The sequence below is a fragment of the Heptranchias perlo genome, chromosome 1 (assembly GCF_035084215.1).
Source record: "Heptranchias perlo isolate sHepPer1 chromosome 1, sHepPer1.hap1, whole genome shotgun sequence".
NCBI lineage: Eukaryota > Metazoa > Chordata > Chondrichthyes > Hexanchiformes > Hexanchidae > Heptranchias > Heptranchias perlo.
Window position 1 is genome coordinate 196679041 of NC_090325.1, and position 20421 is coordinate 196699461.

The 20421-nt window shown below is 43.4% G+C and overlaps 1 protein-coding gene across 1 annotated transcript in view; it reads left to right on the forward strand.

Moving 5' to 3' along the window:
- Positions 1-20421, forward strand: part of LOC137331176 (nuclear factor NF-kappa-B p105 subunit-like) — a 116156-nt gene that overhangs the window by 76868 nt on the left and 18867 nt on the right. Inside the window, exons 9-16 of the mRNA XM_067994776.1 lie at positions 1-105; positions 3021-3112; positions 5763-5901; positions 6663-6782; positions 8951-9046; positions 13193-13357; positions 15210-15351; positions 18510-18624. Coding sequence (XP_067850877.1) covers positions 1-105; positions 3021-3112; positions 5763-5901; positions 6663-6782; positions 8951-9046; positions 13193-13357; positions 15210-15351; positions 18510-18624 — 974 coding nt within the window. The remainder of the gene's footprint in view (positions 106-3020; positions 3113-5762; positions 5902-6662; positions 6783-8950; positions 9047-13192; positions 13358-15209; positions 15352-18509; positions 18625-20421) is intronic.

Consider the following 20421-nt stretch of genomic DNA (forward strand, 5'->3'; position numbering starts at 1 on the left):
AGGCACCAAATGCATCAAATTTAAGGATTGTCAGAATGGATAAGACTGCTGGTTGTGTGATTGGAGGAGATGAGGTTTATCTTCTTTGTGATAAAGTCCAGAAAGGTATGTTTCTTCAGGAAATGCTACAGTTATATCATTGATGTAAAATGTCCAATATTAGCTTATGATGCTCCCTGTTTATTGAGGGCCTGCCCGTGACTCAGGTCAGAATGACTAACATTTTGTTTGTGTGTATGGGAGTTGAAGGTTTATAATCCTAATTCTCCCCCAACTGACCGTATAAAGTTTTCATTAACTCCCATTATGAATTGCTGTTATTTTCCCAGTCTAGATGTCTCCCTTTTATGTGGAGTCCAAATGACTTGTACAGGTTTAAAAGAAAAGCACAAATAATTGAATCCTAATTTTAAGGCTCCAGGATAAACTCACCCACACTTCTAGTGAGGCGTTAGGCTCGTCTATTCAAATGCTCTCCTGGCCGGCTTCCCACCTTCCAGCCTCCGAAAACTTCAGCTCATCCAAAACGCTGCTGCCTGCATCCTAACTCTCACCAAGCCCCGTTCACCCATCAAATCTGTGCTCGCTGACCTACATTGGCTCCCAGTCCGGCAATGCCAGGATTTTAGAATTGTCATCCTAGCGTCTTATCCCTCCATGGCCTCGCCCCCTCTATCTCTGTAACCTCCTCCAGCCCTACAACCTTCCGAGATCTCTGCGCTCCTCCAATTCTGGCCTCTTGCGCATCCCCGATTTTAATCGCTCCACCATTGGCGGCCGTGCCTTCAGCTGCCTGGGCTCTAACCTCTGGAATTCCCTCCCTAAACCCCTCCGCCTCTCTCTCCTCCTTAAAACCTACCTCTGTGACCAAGCTTTTGATCACCTGTCCTAAAATCTCTATGTGGCTCGGTGTCAATTTTTTTCTGATTACGCTCCTGTGAAGCACCTTGGGACGTTTTACTATGTTAACGACACTATATAAATGCAAGTTGTTGTTGACAGGAATATGGAGCTAAAGTACATGGTGCTAAATCTTCAGCATATACTCCCTTGAAGCATAGTTCTGCACTGGGTGCTCGAGTTTGGTGAATTTACCTTACATAGGAACAAGAGGAGGCCATTCAGCCCCTCGAGCCTGTTCCGCCATTTAATGAGATCATGGCCGATCTGTGATCTAACTCCATATACCCACCTTAGCCCCATATCCCTGAATACCTTTGGTTAACAAAAATCAATCAGTCTCAGATTTAAAATTAACAATTGAGCTAGCATCAACTGCCGTTTGTGGAAGACAGTTCCAAACTTTTACCACCCTTTGTGTGTAGAAGTGTTTCCTAACTTCACTCCTGCAAGTCCTGGCTCTAATTTTTAGGTTATGTCCCCTAGTCCCAGACTGCCCAACCAGCGGAAATAGTTTCTCTCTATCAGTTCCCCATACTATCATGAAAACTTCGATCAAATCACCCCCTTAATCTTCTAAATTCCAATTGAGCACAGTACTCCAGGTGTGGTCTAACCAGGGCTTTGTATAGCTGTAGCATAACTTCTACCCCCTTGTATTACAGGTCATTATTGTACCAAAATGCACTTTCAATGACATTGTGAATTCCCTTTTCTAATAGGAAGACTGCAAATTCTCTACACATGTCTCTACATTTCATGCCAGTCTCACTCTCACTGGCCGCCAGTGATAGAGATTAACTTTTGAGGACGTGTATGTAAGTGACTGACACTAGTGACCACTGTCAGTTGCAGGGTTTCCCCCATAACATCATTGGGGGAATTTGGCAAGCTGCATTAACTGTTTGCATATTGTCGAATGTGTGTGTACGTTTTATTGTGTACCAACTCGTTACAGTTGTACCTCTGACTGCAGCAGGACAAATCTCTGGAAAAGTTTGTTTTTATTGATGGGGAATTTTGAGGGAATCCACATGATGTTTTAAGAATAAAAATCATCTTAAATGTATAATGCAATCATAGAATCATACTGCACAGAAAGAGGCCATTCGGCCTGTCATGCCTGTGCTGGCTCTTTGAAAGATTGATCCAATTAGTCCTTTCCCCGTAGCCCTCCAAATTTTTCCCTTCAAATATTTATCCAGTTCCCTTTTTGAAAGTTATTATTGAATCTGCTTCCACCGCCCTTTCAAGCAGAGCACTCCAGATCAGAACAACTCGCTACCTAAAAAAAAAATGTCCTTATGTTGCCTTTGCTTCTTTGCCAATTACCTTCAATTTGTGACCTTTGGTTACTGACCCTTCTGCCACTGGAAACAGTTTCTCCTTATTTACTCTATTAAAACCGTTCATCATTTTGAACACCTGCATTAAATTTCTCCATAACCTTCTCTGCTCTAAGGAGAACAACCCCAGCTTCTCCAGTCTCTTCACGTAACTGAAGTCCCTCATCCCTGGTACCATTCTAGTAAATCTCCTCTGCACCCTCTCCAAGGCCTTGACATCCTTCCTAAAGTGTGGTGCCCAGGATTGGTCACAATACTCCAGCTGGAGCCTAACCAGTGTTTTATAAAGGTTTAGCATAACTTCCTTGCTTTTGTACTCTGTGCCTCTATTTATAAAGCCAAGGATTCCGTATGCCTTTTTGACAACCTTCTCAACTTGTCCTGCCACCTTCAAAGATTTGCACCCCCAGGTCTCTCTGTTTCTGCACCCCCTTTAAAATTGCACAATTTGTTTATATTGCCTCTCCTCATTCCTCCTCCTGAAATGTATCACTTTGCATTTTATATTTATGGCCCCTAGTTTTGGGCTCCCCCCACAAATGGAAATATTTTTTAAAGACCTCTATCAGGTCACCTCTCAGCTTTCTCTCTTCTAGAGATCGGAGCCCCAGCCTGTTCAATTTTTCAAATCAAAAATATTTTGACAATGTGTCATTCCTCAGCCTAGTTTTGATGACACCCTTTTGTTTTAAACTTTGGCGATGTGATGGTAGTTTTGCTTTTTTACTCAGTGGTTTGTGTTCAACCATCTGATGAGCATTCTCTTTTTGTCAGATGATATCCAGGTTCGATTCTATGAAGAGGATGAAAACGGAGGAATTTGGGAAGCATTCGGAGACTTTGGGCCTACGGATGTCCATCGGCAGGTCAGTGACAGAATAATCTCTCGTCTTTGTGTTTTATTAAACCACTCTGGCTACATTTAGAACTGGCACTTTCAGGGATCCAGATTCTGAGAGGCTGGATCCCAGCAATTACACTCCCAAATCTGGCTCACTTATTCTGGATTTAGACCCATGGGAATCTGGCTCCATGATTCGGCTGCTGAGACAAGGAAGTAGGATTTGGCAGTGTAAATGCTGGGGGCCAGCTCCTGGAGTCCGACCTCGATTGTATTTCTATCTCTGACTTTTGATGTATTAAAAATCTCTCCCACATCTTTCTCTTTTTAAAACATCAAACCAATTTTGGACAGCGTAAGATTTGCTTTAGTGTCGTACTCAGTCTGTTACCAAGCTTAAGTAGGATTTGCAATTTATGCCTGCTGAAGGAAAAATATAATGGGCTAGAACCTATTAAAATAAAAAAACAGAGTGTGTGTGGTCACTCGGTCACTCAAGCCCGGCCCGAGTGTTTGCGCTAGTGCTGTGCTGTAGCGCTGGACATTGTTGAGTTCTGCGCTTAACCATGTAGAGACTTTCAGACTGCATCAAATGACACATTACACTTCTTCATTAACTAAACACAGCCTTCACTTTATTCTCACTCTGCACACAGTGAATTTCTCACCGTTTCTCCTGAAGGTGTCGGTAAGTGCCGGGTTCCAGTTAAGATCATTGAAGTGTCATGAACAGGTGCAGAAAATAATCAATAAGGCTAATGGAATGCTGGCCTTTATATCTAGAGGACTAGAGTGCAAGGGGGCAGAAGTTATGCTGCAGCTATACAAAACCCTGGTTAAACCGCACCTGGAGTACTGTGAGCAGTTCTGGGCACCGCACCTTCGGAAGGACATGTTGGCCTTGGAGGGAGTGCAGCGTAGGTTTACTAGAATGATATCCGGACTTCAAGGGTTAAGTTACGAGGAGAGATTACACAAATTGGGGTTGTATTCTCTAGAGTTTCGAAGGTTAAGGGGTGATCTGATTGAAATTAATAAGATATTAAGGGGAACAGATAGGATGGATAGAGAGAAACTATTTCCACTGGTTGGGGATTTTAGGAGTAGGGGGCACAGTCTAAAAATTAGAGCCAGACCTTTCAGGGGTGAGATTAGAAAACATTTCTACACACAAAGGGTGGTAGAAGTTTGGAACTCTCTTCCGCAAACGGCAATTGATACTAGCTCAATTGCTAAATTTAAATGTGAGATAGATAGCTTTTTGGCAACCAAAGGTATTAAGGGATATGGGCCAAAGGCAGGTATATGGAGTTAGATCACAGATTAGCCATGATCTTATCAAATGGCGGAGCAGGCACGAGGGGCTGAATGGCCTACTCCTGTTCCTATGTACCTATATTAAAGGCGCCGTATAAATGCAAGTTGTTGTTTTTGTTGTTCATGCTCAAGTAGTGGGGAAATTAACCCCTGGTGTACAGGTTAAATCAGAAGTCTAAGGCTCTGTGAGGCTCCACTCGCAGCAACGAGCCATGTTTGAGATTGGAGAATAATGTGCGGAGTTAAGAGTGCCTCATTTGCACATGCTTCTGATTTTAATAACACAAAATCGGGACTGGTGCCAATTTGGCATGGTGATCTCTGCAAACAAGTTAAGCAAGTCTCTTTACTGGAAGGACGACCTCGCAAATCCTGTAATGTCGCTAAAAGAAGCGCCGCAGGTTAATAAGGCCATAAAAAAGCAAACAAAGCACTGGGGTTCATTTCTAGAGGGATAGAATGGAAAAGCAGAGAAGTTATGTGAAATTTGTATAGAACCTTGGTTAGACCACACTTGGAGTACTTGCAGTTCTGGTCTCCATATTATAAAAAGGATATAGAGGCACTGGAGAGAGTGCAAAAAAAGATTTACTAGGATGATACCAGAACTGAGAAGTTATACCTATCAGGAAAGATTGAACAGGCTGGGGCTCTTTTCTCTAGAAAAGAGAAGACTGAGGGGAGACCTGATAGAGGTTTTTAAGACTATGAAAGGGTTTGATAGGATAGACGTAGAAAAGATGTTTCCACTTGTGGGGGAGTCCAAAACTAGAGACCATAAATATAAGATAGTCACTAATAAATCCAATAGGGAATTCAGGAGAAAATTCTTTACCCAGAGAGTGGTGAGAATGTGGAACTCGCTCCCACAAGGAGTAGTTGAGGCGAATAGCATAGGTGCGTTTAAGGGGAAGCTGGATAAACACATGAGGAAGAAAGGAATAGAAGGGAATGCCGATAGGGTGAGATGATTAGGGGTGGAAGGGGGCTCGTGTGGAGCAAAAACACTGGCACGGATCTGTTGGGCCGAATGGCCTGATTCTGAGCTGTAAATTCTACATAATGTGTGGTCAAGAGGAAAATTAAATGATTAGCTTGGATTCCATGCTCGCCTGAAATAAAATACTTGTGTTTGTCAGATCAGATGTTGATCATGTTGTGAGTCTCAGTGAGGCAGGTATCAAGCCCATGTGTGGAGAAGATTGGCTTGAATGGGAGAGCAGTTAACCAGTCACAGCAGCGATAATGAGGATCATGTACTTTCTGTAGTGTACAGTAAATAGATCAATAATGGAACACTGTCACTTCTAATCATCAATAAATGAAAGCACAACTTAATAAAATCTTCTCTCTTGCAGTTTGCCATAGTTTTTAGAACCCCAAAGTACCGGGATGTGGACATTTCCAAACCAGCATCTGTATTTGTTCAGCTTCGAAGAAAATCTGACAATGAAACAAGTGAACCAAAGCCTTTCACGTATTACCCACTGATTAAAGGTAATGAGAAATCTTTTACGTCAACTTGAAGGTTCAAACCAACTCGTTTCTGTTCATGTGGGGATCTCGTGCTAATTTTGTTCAAAGTCATCAACGTAGTTCTATTTATTTGCATTGCTTTTGAGAAAGAAAAAGAATCAAATGAAAATAATGTCCCACTTCTACAATCTGGTGGCTCATCCTTGTTTTCAAGTCCCTCCATGGCCTCGCTCCCTTCCCTATCTCTGTAACCTCCTCCAGCCCTACAACCCTCCAAGATCTCTGCGCTCCTCCAGTTCTGGCCTCTTGTGCATCCCCGATTTTAATTGCTCCACCATTGGCGGCCGTGCCTTCAGCTGCCTCGGCCCTAAGCTCTGGAATTCCCTCCCTAAACCTCTCCATCTCTCTCTCCTCCTTTATGAAGCTCTTTAAAACCTACCTCTTTGACCAAGCTTTTGGTCACCTGTCCTAATATCTCCATATGTGGCGCGGTGTCAAATTTTGTCTGATAATCGCTCCTGTGACGCGTCTTAGGGACGTTTTACTGTGTTAAAGGCGCTATATAAATGCAAGTTGTTGTATGTGGTACAAAAAATGTACACTAGTATTGTAGCAGTTGGGAGCCATTGTCCCAAAGCTTAGTTTTGCGATGTTTCCTTCTATGCAACGAGGTACTTTTGCAAATCGCTTTTACAACAAGCATAATATTAAAGCCTTCATTCCTCATCAGGTTGAGCGCCATTTAATATAAAATATGTTTCTTTCCCGCTCTCCCTCACCAGACAAAGAGGAAGTGCAAAGGAAGCGACTGAAACTTCTGCCGAATTTCTCTGACCACTTTGGAGGTGGAACTGGATCAGGAGGTGGTGGTGTTTACGGAGGAGGGGGTGGAGCAGGAGGGGGTGAGTATGAAGGGGATTACTGTAGGAAATTGCACTCGAGTATAGGTTTTCATTACAGCCCTGACTGACAGTCAAAGTTGAGATATTGAGGTCAGTGTTATGATTTGACTCTCCCTGTGCAAAGCTTCACACAATCATAGAATCATACAGCATAGAAGGAGGCCATTTGGCCCATCGTGCCTGTGACTGCTCTTTGAAAGAGCTATCCAATTAGTCCCACTCTCCTGCTCTTTCCCCATAGCAAATTTTCCCCTTCAAGTATTTATCCAATTCCCTTTTGAAAGTTATTATTGAATCTGCTTCCACCGCCCTTTCAGGCAGCGCATTCCAGATCATAACAACTCGCTGCTTTAAAAAAAAATTCTCCTCATCTCCCCTCTTTTTGTTTGCCAATTACCTTAAATCTGTGTCCTCTGGTTACTGACCCTCCTGCCACTGGAAACAGGTTCTCCTTATTTGTAGGGAGGGAGGAAGCTCGAGTGGAGCATAAACACCGGCATGGACCTGTTGGGCCGAATGGCCTGTTTCTGTGCTGTACATTCTTTATAATTCTATGTAATTATTTACTCTATCAAAACCTCTCATGATTTTGAACACTTCTATTAAATCTCCCCTTAACCTTCTCTGCTCTAAGGAGAACAATCCCAGCTTCTCCAGTCTCTCCACATAACTGAACTCCCTCATCCCTGGCATCGTTCTAGTAAATCTCCTCTGCACCCTCTCTAAGGCCTTGACTTCCACACAAGGGGGAAGCACACAGCAGTAATTGGGGTTCGGAGGTTGGCACGAATTGGGGTTCGGAGGTTAGCGCAAAATGGTACTCGGGGTTTAGTGAGAATTGCCGTTCAGAGTTTAGCGAGGATCGGGGGTTCAGGGGTTTGTATGAATTGGGGCTTGGAGTTGAGCGAGAATCAGGGTTCGGGGGGTTGTATGAATTGGAGCTCGGAGGTTAGCGAGAATCGGAGGTTCAGGCTTTAGTCTGAATTGGGGTTCGGGGGTTTGTGTGAATTGGAGCTCAGGGGTGAGCGAGGTTAGGGAGTATGTGTGAATTGGGGTTTGGGGGTATGTGTGAATTGGGGTTCGGGGGTTTGTATGAATTGGGGTTCGGGGGTTTGTATGAATTGGAGCTCGGAGGTTAGCGAGGTTCGGGGGTTTGTGTGAATTGGGGTTCGGGGGTTTGTGTGAATTGGGGTTCGGGGTTTAGCCGACCCAGTTCACCACTCAGATAATTTATATCGTTAATTTTGATCTGGAGTTTGGAATACTAGGCACTGACACTGGATGCAAAAAGTGTCCCATTCCTCAAACTCGCATTTTATTGACATTTATTGAGCACAAAATTGTCTTTTAAGGTTGGTAACTTGAGTTTGGTGGCACTACTGTAGAAATATATAAATTAAAACTGACTTAAAAACTCTCCTTTTAGGATGTAAGAAGTACATTTTCCCCCACTGACTTCTGTTTAACTTTAGACTATTTTCACATTACGCTTGTTGGCTGTCAGCAATGTGTTTTGGGAATTCGGGTGTACGATCCCCATGATTTACTCTCCATTCATTTTAATGAATTGAAAATTATGGGGACTATGCACCCAAATTGCTGATCGATGCTCCCATTGGACAAAGCTCCACACCAGGAGCGCAATTTCATAAAATTCCCTTTGTGTGTCTATTTTTAAAACTTCTTTACGAACTGGGGACCAGTGTTTTGTGGATCATGAGGAGAATCTTTCCCAGGGATACTGATCTATGGGTAACTGTTGGTGAAGAGGACGAGTAACTAAACCAGTCGGTCAGCACCCTTTGTGGAACCAAGTGAAGAAATGCAAAATAGATTTCAAGTTGCTGCTTTCAGGATCTTTTCTCCCCCCCCCCCCCCCCTTCAGACACTCCCTTTTCATGTTATTTTAGAATCACAGAATCATACAGCACAGAAGGAGGCCATTCAGCCCTTCGTGCCTGTGCCAGCTCTTTGAAAGAGCTATTTTCAAGCTGAAAAGAGTTATTGCTGGGTAGATTGAAGTTGAAAGTTTATGCAAAGGTGATGACTTTGTTGTTGTGTCACATTAACACAAGATCGTGCTCGTACTCTTAATTTATAAGTCGCTGCTCCTATTTAGTTTTAATTTTAGTTTGTGCTTGTGGCTCATTCTGTTCCATTTCTTGCAGGTTCCGGTTACTTCGCTGGATTTCAAGGATATTCCAACTATGGAAGTTATGCGTACACGCCTGGTACCACGAACGCTAGTCCTGGAATGAAACATGGTAACAGTGCTGCATCCAATTCAGTAATAACAAACAAAGATAGTTAGATTTGCTGGGTAACATTCAGTGAAACAAATCCATAACACTGCAGTATGAATGGAGTGGTAGGGTACAATACTATACGTACGAACATACAAATTAAGAGTAGGAGTAGGCCATTCGGCCCCTCGAGCCCGCTCTGCCATTTGATAAGATCACGGCTGATCTGATTGTGACCTCAACCCTACTTTCCCATCTACCTACTCTAACCTTTGACTTCCTTGTTAATCAGGAATCTATCTAACTCAGCCTTAAAAATATTCAATGACCCTGCCTCCACCGCTCTCTGGGGAAGGGAGTTCCACAGACTCACGACCCTCAGAGAAAAAATTTCTCCTCATCTCCGTCTTAAATGGGAGACCCCTTATTTTTAAACTGTGGCCCCTAGTTCTAGTCTCTCCCACAAGGGGAAACATCCCCTCAGCATCTACCCCTTCAAGTCCCCTCAGGATCTTATATGTTTCAATAAGATCACCTCTCATTCTTCTAAACTCCAATGTATACAGGCCCAACTTGTCCAACCTTTACTCATAAGATAACCCCCTCATCCCAGGAATCAGTCGAGTGAACCTTCTCTGAACCGCCTCCAAAGCAATTATGTCCTTTCTTAAATAAGGAGACCAAAATTGCACACAGTATTCTAGATGTGGTCTCACCAATGCCCTGTACAACTGTAGCAAAACATCTCGACTTTTATATTCCATTCCCCTTGCAATAAATGACAACATTCCATTTGCCTTCCTAATCACTTGCTGTACCTGCATACTAACTTTTTGTGATTCATGTACTAGGACACCCAGATCCCTCTGTACCTCAGAGTTCTGCAATCTCTCTCCATTTAAATAATATACTGCTTTTCTATTCCTCCTGCCAAAGTGGACAAGTTCACATTTTCCCAAATTATACTCCATCTGACAAATTTTTGCCCACTCACTTACCCTATCTATATCCCTTTGCAGACTCCTTATGTCCTCTTCACAACTTACTTTCCTACCTACCGTTGTGTCATCAGCAAATTTAGCAACCATACATTCGGTCCCTTCATCCAAGTCATTGATATTGATTGTAAATAGTTGAGGCCCAAGCACTGATCCCTGTGGCACTCCACTCGTTACATCTTGCCAACCTGAAAATGACCCATTTATGCCTACTCTCTGTTTCCTGTTAGCTAACCAATCCTTTATCCATGCTAATATGTTACCCCCTACACCATGAGCTCTTATTTTGTGGAGTAGCCTTTGATGTGGCACCTTGTCAAAAGCCTTCTGGAAATCCAAGTACACCACATCTACAGGATCCCCTTTATCCAAATTGCTTGTTACTTCCTCAAAGAACTCTAATAAATTAGTCAAACACGATTTCCCTTTCACAAAGCCGTGTTGACTCTGCCTGATTGCATTGAGATTTTCTAAGTGCCCTGCTATAACCTCCTTAATAACAGATTCTAGCATTTTCCCTATGACAGATGTTAAGCTAACTGGCCTGTAGTTTCCTGCTTTCTGTCTCCCTCCTTTCTTGAATAGAGGAGTTACATTCGCTATTTTCCAATCTGATGGGACCCTTCCAGAATCTAGGGAATTTTGGAAAATTAATACCAATGCATCTACTATCTCTGCAGCCACTTCTTTTAAGACCCTAGGATGAAGTCTGTCAGGACCTGGGGACTTGTCAGCTTTTAGTTCTAATATTTTTTTCAGAACCCTTTCCCCGGTGATTGTAAATGTTTTAAGTTCCTCCCTCCCTTTCACCTCTTGATTTACAATTATTTCTGGCATGTTATTTGTATCCTCTGCGGTGAAGACGGACACAAAATATCTGTTCAATTCATCCACCATTTCTTTATTCTCCATAGTACCGAGGCACTCCATGAATGTACAGAACTATAGTCCCCACCACTTAAAACATCCATGTTTAAAATGGGCTTTCGCTTATATTGGTCACAAAGCAATAACTTTATCAATTTGCATTAATCTCAGTTTCAGAGTTGCCGGTTATAGCGTCTTTTGGGCTCCCTTTATTTCGGGCAGAAACAGCTCTGTTTACTCCCCAGTTCGCTGACTTCGCTTCCCTTGGGTTTCCATTTCTTCTAAAGTTTAAAATGCAGATTTAGTCTCACAGAAAAAATGTTCCGAGGTCACATCCACAGGAGATGGTGGGTTGGAGGAAGTGAATTACAAGACTAACCCCATCGAGTGGCAGAGTTACAAACCGCGGTGGTGGCACCTCAGCAGTTTGTTAGTACAGTACCTGACCCCTCCGATTAGGTTACTGCCGCTAACTCTCTCTCACCCAACCAGCGCTGTGTGTGACTTGAAATCTGTTTTAAATCTCTGCTGGTGCTGCTGCTTTACTTTTAAATTTTATTAACGCTACCGCGTTATACCGGCCATCGCGTTTAGCAGGCTAATCGCATTCGAATTGCACTCCCGAATTTACATAGAATTACAAGCACAGAAACAGGCCATTCGGCCCAACTGGTCTATCCCGGTGTTTATGCTCCACACGAGCCTCCTCCCTCCCTGCTTCATCTCACCCTATCACCATATCCTTCTTAAACTACATTTCAAGTTACAACAACCAAACAACAGGTTGGTTAAAATTAAATATGGGAGGAAACACATAGGGTAGTCAAGTGAATTTTTTAAAAAGGTGTCAAAGTTTGGAAACACTTCGCCCGTGACAGCTAACTGAGATTAAGCTGTGTATACATATTAAAGTCGCATCTATTTTTAACAAACCTAGTGCTGTGTTTGTGTCTTCGAGCTGCTGAGATCTACAGATGTAGAATTTCTGTTTACCCAACGGGAATTGCAAACTCCTTCGTCACGGGATGCACCCACTAGGCTAAATCCAGGAGATCAGACAGAGCAAGAGTTAGGAAGCCCCCTCTCCCCAAGTGTGTGCCGGGATACCGCTGGAGTTTAACCAGGAGGATAGTAGCAGACTTCAGGAGGACATAGACAGGCTGGTGAAATGGGCAGACACATGGCAGACGCAATTTAACACAGAGAAGTATGAGGTGATGCATTTTGGAAGGAAAAATGCGGAGAGGCAATATAAACAAAATGGTACAATTTTAAAGGGGGTGCAGGAACAGATAGACCTGGGGGTGTATGTATACAAATCTTTGAAAGAGGCAGGACAAGTTGATAAGGCTGTCAAAAAAGCACATGGGATCCAGGGCTTTATATATCGAGGCATTATATATAAAAAATGCTAAACCTTTAGAATTCACTGGTTAGGCTTCAGCTGGATTATTGTGTCCAATTCTGGGCACTGCCCTTTAGGAAGGATGTCAAGGCCTTGGAGAGGGTACAGAGGAGATTTACTAAAATGCTACCAGGGATGAGGGACTTCAGTTATGTGGAGAGACTGGAGAAGCTGGGATTGTTCTCCTTAGAATAGAGAAGGTTAAGGGGAGATTTAATAGAGATGTTCAAAATTATAAGAGGTTTTGATAGAGTAAATAAGGAGAAACTGTTTCCATTGGCAGGAGGGTCAGAAATCAGAGGATACAGATTTAAGGTAATTGGCAAAAGAGCCAGAGGGGAGATGAGGGAACATTTATTTAAGCAGCGAGTTGTTATGATCTGGAATGCGCTGCCTGGAAGGGCGGTGGAAGCAGATTCAATAATAACTTTCAAAAGAGAATTGGATAAATACTTGAAAAGGAAAAATTTGCAGGGCTTTAGAGAAAGAGCAGGGGGAGTGGGACTAATTGGATAGCTCTTTCAAAGAGCCGGCACGGACACGATGGGCCGAATGGCCTCCTCCTGTGCTGTAAGATTCTGTGGAAACCCCACAGATTTCTTCCTGCTGCTTGTCCCATTGGGTCCATCCTACCCAATGTTCTTGCAGAGTCACCTGGAGCTGAGTGAGCAGAATCCCAGTGACAGAAATTCTAATCACCCCCACATTCAAAAATCAATTTTGTTTTGTTTCCGATGCTGAAATTTCTGAAAGTGAAACCGAAGAAATCTGCGGGATCCCAGGCTCTCTTTTAACTCGTGGTATTCCCAAAATCAAAATCTGCTTTTTGTTCTTTGTTCAGAAATGCAGCTCTCGATGAGTAAACGTCACTAAAGAATTACTTTCATTCTGTTGTAGCTGCCAATTACCCAACTGACGAGAGCAGTGGTGATGTGGAAATTGCTGGGAATAACTTATCCAGTGACCAGTCGGCATCACAGCCTGGACCTAAACTCACGGAGATTCCCAGCAGTTCAGAAGCTACAGTCCCCACAGGAATGACCGAAGAACTTCAGGGAGCAAGTAAGTCATTTGTGTTTCAGTGAAATGAGACTAAAAGAGCTGCTTTTTCATCCAAGTCTTCGGTTAGAGATATTTGTGTAAAATGAGTTCTGTAAGATTGAATTTCGCTGGAGTGACATCAAAGAGTGCTGAACGTCAGGCTTTTTTTTGCCTTTAGGGATCGTTTTCATTGTTGCATTTTAATTCAAAGTTTTCAAACTGAAGAGAAATAGTTGATTTCTATTTATATCTTTAGCTTGTAATTGTTAACGGTGTAGAGGCCAATCCGGAGGGAATCTACAGGAACAGGGCCAGTTCACATGGCAGCCCGTCGTTATAAGTAACTGGAGCAAGAGGCAGATTTATTTCAGTTGTTGAGATGGATGGTGCAGAGATTAGTTTGAATAGCCTAGCTCTGAGAGTACTTAAACCCACACAAGATTGAGAAATGGGCTTTGCTCTGATCTCATAGTTTCTACTAGTAACAGTCAACTAATCAAAGGGAAATCGAATTGTTTGCTATTTTTAAAATGTTTTTTTTAATATTGGCCTGCCATCCTGTTAAAATGGGAAATTCTTTCTCTGGCGGGGTGGGAACGAGTCATGGGATAATTGTCACGCATTGAACTCCCAGTCTTTTCCCTCCAGGATAGAGAGTGTAAAAGGGGAGTGGGAAAGACAGGAAAGAAAGAGTTTATTTCCTGATAATGATATCTATTTATATATTACTAGAAGCCAAGCTTGTGTAGGCATATTATTTAGGAACAGGAGGAGGCCATTCAGCCCCTCAAAACTGTTCCGCCATTCAGTTAGATCATGGCTGATCTGAATCTTTACTCCATCTACGCACCCCATCCCCACCCCGGGCCCAGCATGAAGTCCTTAGGCCTCCCCAGACCGTCCTTGCCTCTCCCCACTGGTATCAGCTGCTAAAGCCCTTGACCAGCACTGATGTTATGCCAAGGACAGTTTCACAAATAATATAATTCATATCCATTTTCCTAGAATCATAAAACGATACAGCACAGAAGGAGGCCATTCGGCCCATTGTGCCTGTACCGGCTCTTTGAAAGAGCCATCCAATTAGTCCCATGGCCCTGCAAACTTTTCCTTTTCAAGTATTTATCCAATTCCCTTTTGAAAGTTATTATTGAATCTGCTTCCACCGCCCTTTCAGGCAGCGCATTCCAGATCATAACAACTCGCTGCATAAAAAAAACTTCTCCTCATCTCCCCTTTGGTTCTTTTTGCCAATCACCTTAAATCTGTGTCCTCTGGTTACCGACCCTCCTGCCACTGGAAACATTTTCTCCTTATTTACTCTGTCAAAATCCCAATTTTGTGTGTAAAATATTTGCACGGTGAAATGCTTGAACATTATTGAAAGTAATCTCGTGCGCACTGACCTACGTTGGCTCCCGGTCGGGAAAGCCTCAATTTTGAAATTCTCATCTTTGTTTTCAAATCCCTCCATGGCCTCGCCCCTCCCTATCTCTGTAACCTCCTCCAGCCCTACAACCCTCCGAGATCTCTGCGCTCCTCCAATTCTGGCCTTTTGAGCAGCCCTGATTTCCACCACTCCACCATTGGCGGCCGTGCCTTCAGCTGCCTGGGAACTAAACTCTGGAATTCCCTCCCAAAACCGCTCCATCTCTCCGCCTCTCTCTCATCCTTTAAGACATTCTTCAAAACCTACCTCTTTGACCAAGCTTTATCACCTGTCCTAATATTTCCTTATGTGGCTCAGTGTCAAATTTTGTTTGATCGCTCCTGTGAAACGCCTTGGGACGTTTTACTACATTAAAGATGCTATATAAATGCAAGTTGTTGTTGGAGTTACCGATCTGTGTGGTGACTGTTTGTTTGGTTTTAGACCAGTACTTTCTGGAGAAAGCCCTGGAGCTTGCTGAGCGTCACGCCAGTGCCCTAATGGATTATTCAATCACCGGGGATGCCAGAATATTGCTGGCTGTCCAACGTCACCTCACCGCAGCTCAAGATGAAAATGGAGACGCGTAAGTAATTAAAAGCTGTGACTGTTGACGGAACTCAGGAATGTGGAGCACAGCAAAAGGGCATTGTGAGGTCCATCTGGTCAGTTCCAGTTATATCACATAGAATTACATAGAATTATACAGCACAGAAACAGGCCATTTGCCCCAACAGGTCAATGCCGAGTTATGCTCCACACGAGCCTCCTCCCTCCCTACTTCATCTCACCCTATCAGCAAATCCTTCTATTCCTTTCTCCCTCATGTACTTTCCTATATTGCAACAGTGACTACACTTCAAAAGTACTTCATTGGCTGTAAAGCACTTTGGGATGTCCTGGGTCATGAAAGGTGCTATAAAAATGCAGTTCATTCGCTCTCTCTCTCTTTCTCTCTCTCTTTCTCTCCTTCTTTCTCTCTTTCTTATCTAGCTTCCCCTTAAATGCATTGAGAGGAATCGGTGTGTCGAGTTAATAATAACTGATTCAGGATAATAATGGCTGGTGACTCCTTTCATTCTGAAATGTAAAACTTTTCACCGCCGGTTTAACACGATTGTAATGGTACCGGCCAATGACCGGTGTCCCTGGGGGACGTGTGGCTCTCGGAGCCAATCACAAGTCCTGGATCCTCACCCTTTGCATTGATTGGAGCTGCTCCAGGAAGTTACCCATCAGTGAAATCATTGGCCTGGTGAGCAGAGCAGCTCAAACTGAGCAGCTTCCCTGGAGCTCAGGAAAATAACACACTTTGTGAGGAAATGTTGTTCACTATTGAAGGGAGTAGTGTGTTAAACAATAAATACTCCCGAGGCTTCACTTCCCCTTTAAATAATCCATAAAAGCAAGCTGCCAATGCTAGCTGTACCTATGAGCATCCCCATTGGGTCCTTTGTCACTATGGCTTAAATATTTCAGAGGGACCTGGCCATAAAACATGAAAATGTCAGGGTTTTGGAGCAGTTTCTGAATGCGCAATCTGGAAATACCTTTTTAACAAAAAAATAACAAGCAAAACACCAAAGAGCTAATTTCACCAATGGCTCCCAATGGGAACCCTCTCCCATGAAGATCTCAATCCAATAATCAGTTCTCAAAAAGAATAGAAAGAATTTGCATTTCTATAGCGCCTTTCACAACCTCAGGATGTCCCAAAGCGCTTTACAGCTAATGAATTACTTTTGAAGTGTGGTCACTGTTGTAATGTAGGAAACACGGCAGCCAATTTGCGCACAGCAAGATCCCACACACAGCAATGAGATAATCACCAGATAATCTGTTCTAGGTGTTGGTTGGAGGTGCCGTCTTTCGGGTGAGACGTTAAACTGAGGCCCCGTCTGCCCCCTCAGGTGGATGTAAAAGATCCCACGGCCAATATTCAAAGAAGAGCAGGGGAGTTCTCTCCGGTGTCCTGGCCAATATTTATCCCTCAATCAAATCACTTTTTTAAAAAACCACAGATTATCTGGTCATTATCACGTTGCTGTTTGTGGGACCTTGGCTGCCGCGTTTCCTACATTACAACAGTGACCACATTTCAGAAAAGTGCTTCATTGGCTGTAAAGCGCTTTGGGACGTCCTGAGAGCATGAAAGGCGCTACGCAAATCCATGTTCATTCTTTCTTAGAATCAAAAACATACTGATCATTTCCCCAAAAATATTTACAGGGCTACGGGGAAAGAGCGGGGGAGTGGGACTAATTGGATAGCTCTTTCAGAGAGCCGGCACAGGCCCGATGGGCCGAAAGGCTGTGCTGTGTGATTCCAAGGATCACATTTTAAAATCAACACTCCTGCGACTTTAAGGATGTAACTAGCAGGGTAGATAAAGGGGAACCAGCGGATGTGGTGTATTTGGATTTTCAAAAGGCATTCGATTAGGTGCCTCATAAAAGGTTGTTACACAAGATAAGGGCTCATGGAGTTGGGGGTAATATATTAGCACAGATAGAGGATTGGTTAAAGGACAGAAAACAGAGCGTAGGGATAAATGGGTCATTCTCAGGTTGGCAGGCTGTAACTAGTGGGGTGCCGCAAGGATCAGTGCTTGGGCCCCAGCTATTTACAATCTATATTAATGACTTAGATGAAGGGACCGAGTGTAATGTATCCAAGTTTGCTGACGAGACAAAGCTAGGTGGGAAAGTAAGCTGCAAGGAGGACACAAAGAGTCTGCAAAGGGATGTAGACAGGTTAAGTGAGTGGGCAAGAAGGTGGCAGATGGAGTGTAATGTGGGGAAATGTGAGGTTATTCACTTTGGTAGGAAGAATAGAAAAACTGAATATTTTTTAAATGGTCAGAAACTATTAAATGTTGGTGTTCAGAGGGATTTGGGTGTCCTCGTACACGAAACACAGAAAGTTAGCATGCAGGTACAGTAAGCAATTAGGAAGGCAAATAGTACAAGAGTAAGGAAGTCTTGCTGCAATTGTCCAGGGCTTTGGTGAGACCACAACTGGAGTAATGTGTACAGTTTTGGACTCCTTATCTAAGGAAGGATGTACTTTCCTTAGAGGCAGTTCAATGAAGGTTCACTAGATTAATTCCTGGGATGAGAGGGTTGTCCTATGAGGAGAGATTGAGTAGAATGGGCCTATACTCTCTGGAATTTAGAAGAATGAGAGGTGATCTCATTGAAACATATAAGATTCTGAGGGGACTTGACAGGGTAGATGCTGAGAGATTGTTTCCCTTGGCTGGAGAGTCTAGAACTAGAGGACATAGTCACAGGATAAGGGGTCGGCCATTTAGAACTGAGTGAGGCAAAATTTCTTCACTCAGAGGGTTGTGAATCTTTGGAATTCTCTACCCCAGAGGGCTGTGGACGTTGAGTCATTGAGTACATTCAAACTGAGACCGATAGATTTTTGGACTCTAGGGGAATCAAGGGATACGGGGATCGGGCGGGAAAGTGGAGTTGAGGTCGAAGATCAGCCATGATCTGATTGAATGGCGGAGCAGGCTCGAGGGGCCGAATGGCCGACTCCTGCTCCTATTTCTTATGTTAACAGTGGATGAAAAAGATGTTGCGAAAAGACATAGGACTGAGGCATAAAACAGGGCGTTATATTCCTTGTGTACCTGTTGTCTGCATTATCTCAGAATACTGACTTATGTAACTGTATTGTTCAAAATATGAAGAGTGTCACATTGAATAGTTTCTCCTCTTTTCTAAATGACAGGGCGCTGCATCTTGCAATTATCCATCTGCAACCTGTCGTCGTTCAACATCTTTTACAAGTCATCGTCAGTCTTCCTGGGCAGGACATTGTCAATATGAGGAATGATCTTTATCAGGTATATTTTATTCAATGTGGAGATTGGGGATCTCTCACTGTGAACCACAGGTTTGCTAATTAATTATGTAGCACGAGTATTTTTTTGATTACGATAGTTACTTTGTGTGAGGGGATAACTTGAAACTGCTGACGAGAGGTTAGAAATGACTGTTGCTGACACTGACTGCCTCTGATTGTGTGACAGTCTGCTGTTTGCTATCTGAACAGGGATGTTAACCTGTTTGAAACAAAGATTAATTCCTCCGTTAAAATAACAGAAATTATCATATGAACACTCAAGCGTTTAGCACAGTCATTGGCAACATTCTGTCCACGGAATGTGATCAGAACGGATATTTTTTCATGAGTTTTTTTTTATTTATCTTTTGTCCACATTAGATGTTGTGACGTCCATGCATCCACTGTCACAGCGTCTCCCATCCCATCGTTATCCAGTCCATGCTAGCGTTTTTTCTCCTGGCCTCTGGTCAGGTTATTTAAACTAACACGTCTGTCACTTAAAGGAGCTCAAAGATAAAAAGTCAGATATTCCGATCAGCATTTTGAGTTTTGTGTCTCAAATTTTCAGTCAAGATTAGGATTTGAAGTTTGCCCTCGTTGGATATCCAACATTAGAGGGTTTTTAAACAACCAGTTTGCCCAGTAATGATGTCATTCATAATCTACTGCATTAGAAGCCTCCTTAGTGTTTGCTTGGTGGGTTTAAAAACCTCAGTTATGTTTTACTCCTAAAAAAAATATTAGTTCTAATGCTTATCAGTATTTTCAGATTTATTTTCTCTCTTCTGAAAAATACAATTTGTTTTAATATTTCTATTCTATTATTTGTTTTGTACAATATGCACAGTATCCGCCCAATGGCAGCCTAAGTACTAGTAAAACCAATCAAGTTTCTAACACAGAAGGAAGCCGTTCGGCCCATCATGTCTGCAAGATCTTTGCTTGAGCAATCCCAACTAATCCCAGTGCCCCGCTCTCTCCCCATAGCCCTGTATCAATCCCAACTAATCCCAGTGCCCCACTCTCTCCCCATAGTCCTGTATCAATCCCAACTAATCCCACTGCCCCGCTCTCTCCCCATAGTCCTGTATCAATCCCAACTAATCCCACTGCCCCGCTCTCTCCCCATAGCCCTGTATCAATCCCAAACTAATCACACTGCCCCACTCTCTCCCCATAGCCCTGTATCAATCCCAACTAATCCCAGTGCCCCACTCTCTCCCCATAGTCCTGTATCAATCCCCAAACTAATCCCACTGCCCCACTCTCTCCCCATAGTCCTGTATCAATCCCAAACTAATCCCACTGCCCCACTCTCTCCCCATAGTCCTGTATCAATCCCAAACTAATCCCAGTGCCCCACTCTCTCCCCATAGCCCTGTATCAATCCCAAACTAATCCCAGTGCCCCACTCTCTCCCCATAGTCCTGTATCAATCCCAAACTAACCCCACTGCCCCACTCTCTCCCCATAGTCCTGTATCAATCCCAACTAATCCCAGTGCCCCACTCTCTCCCCATATCCCTGTATAAATCTCATACTAATCCCACTGCCCCGCTCTCTCCCCATATCCCTGTATAAATCTCATACTAATCCCACTGCCCCACTCTATCCCCATAGTCCTGTATCAATCCCCAAACTAATCCCACTGCCCCACTCTCTCCCCATCGCCCTGTATCAATCCCCAAACTAATCCCACTGCCCCGCTCTCTCCCCATAGCCCTATATCAATCCCAACTAATCCCAGTGCCCCGCTCTCTCCCCATAGCCCTGTATAAATCTCATACTAATCCCA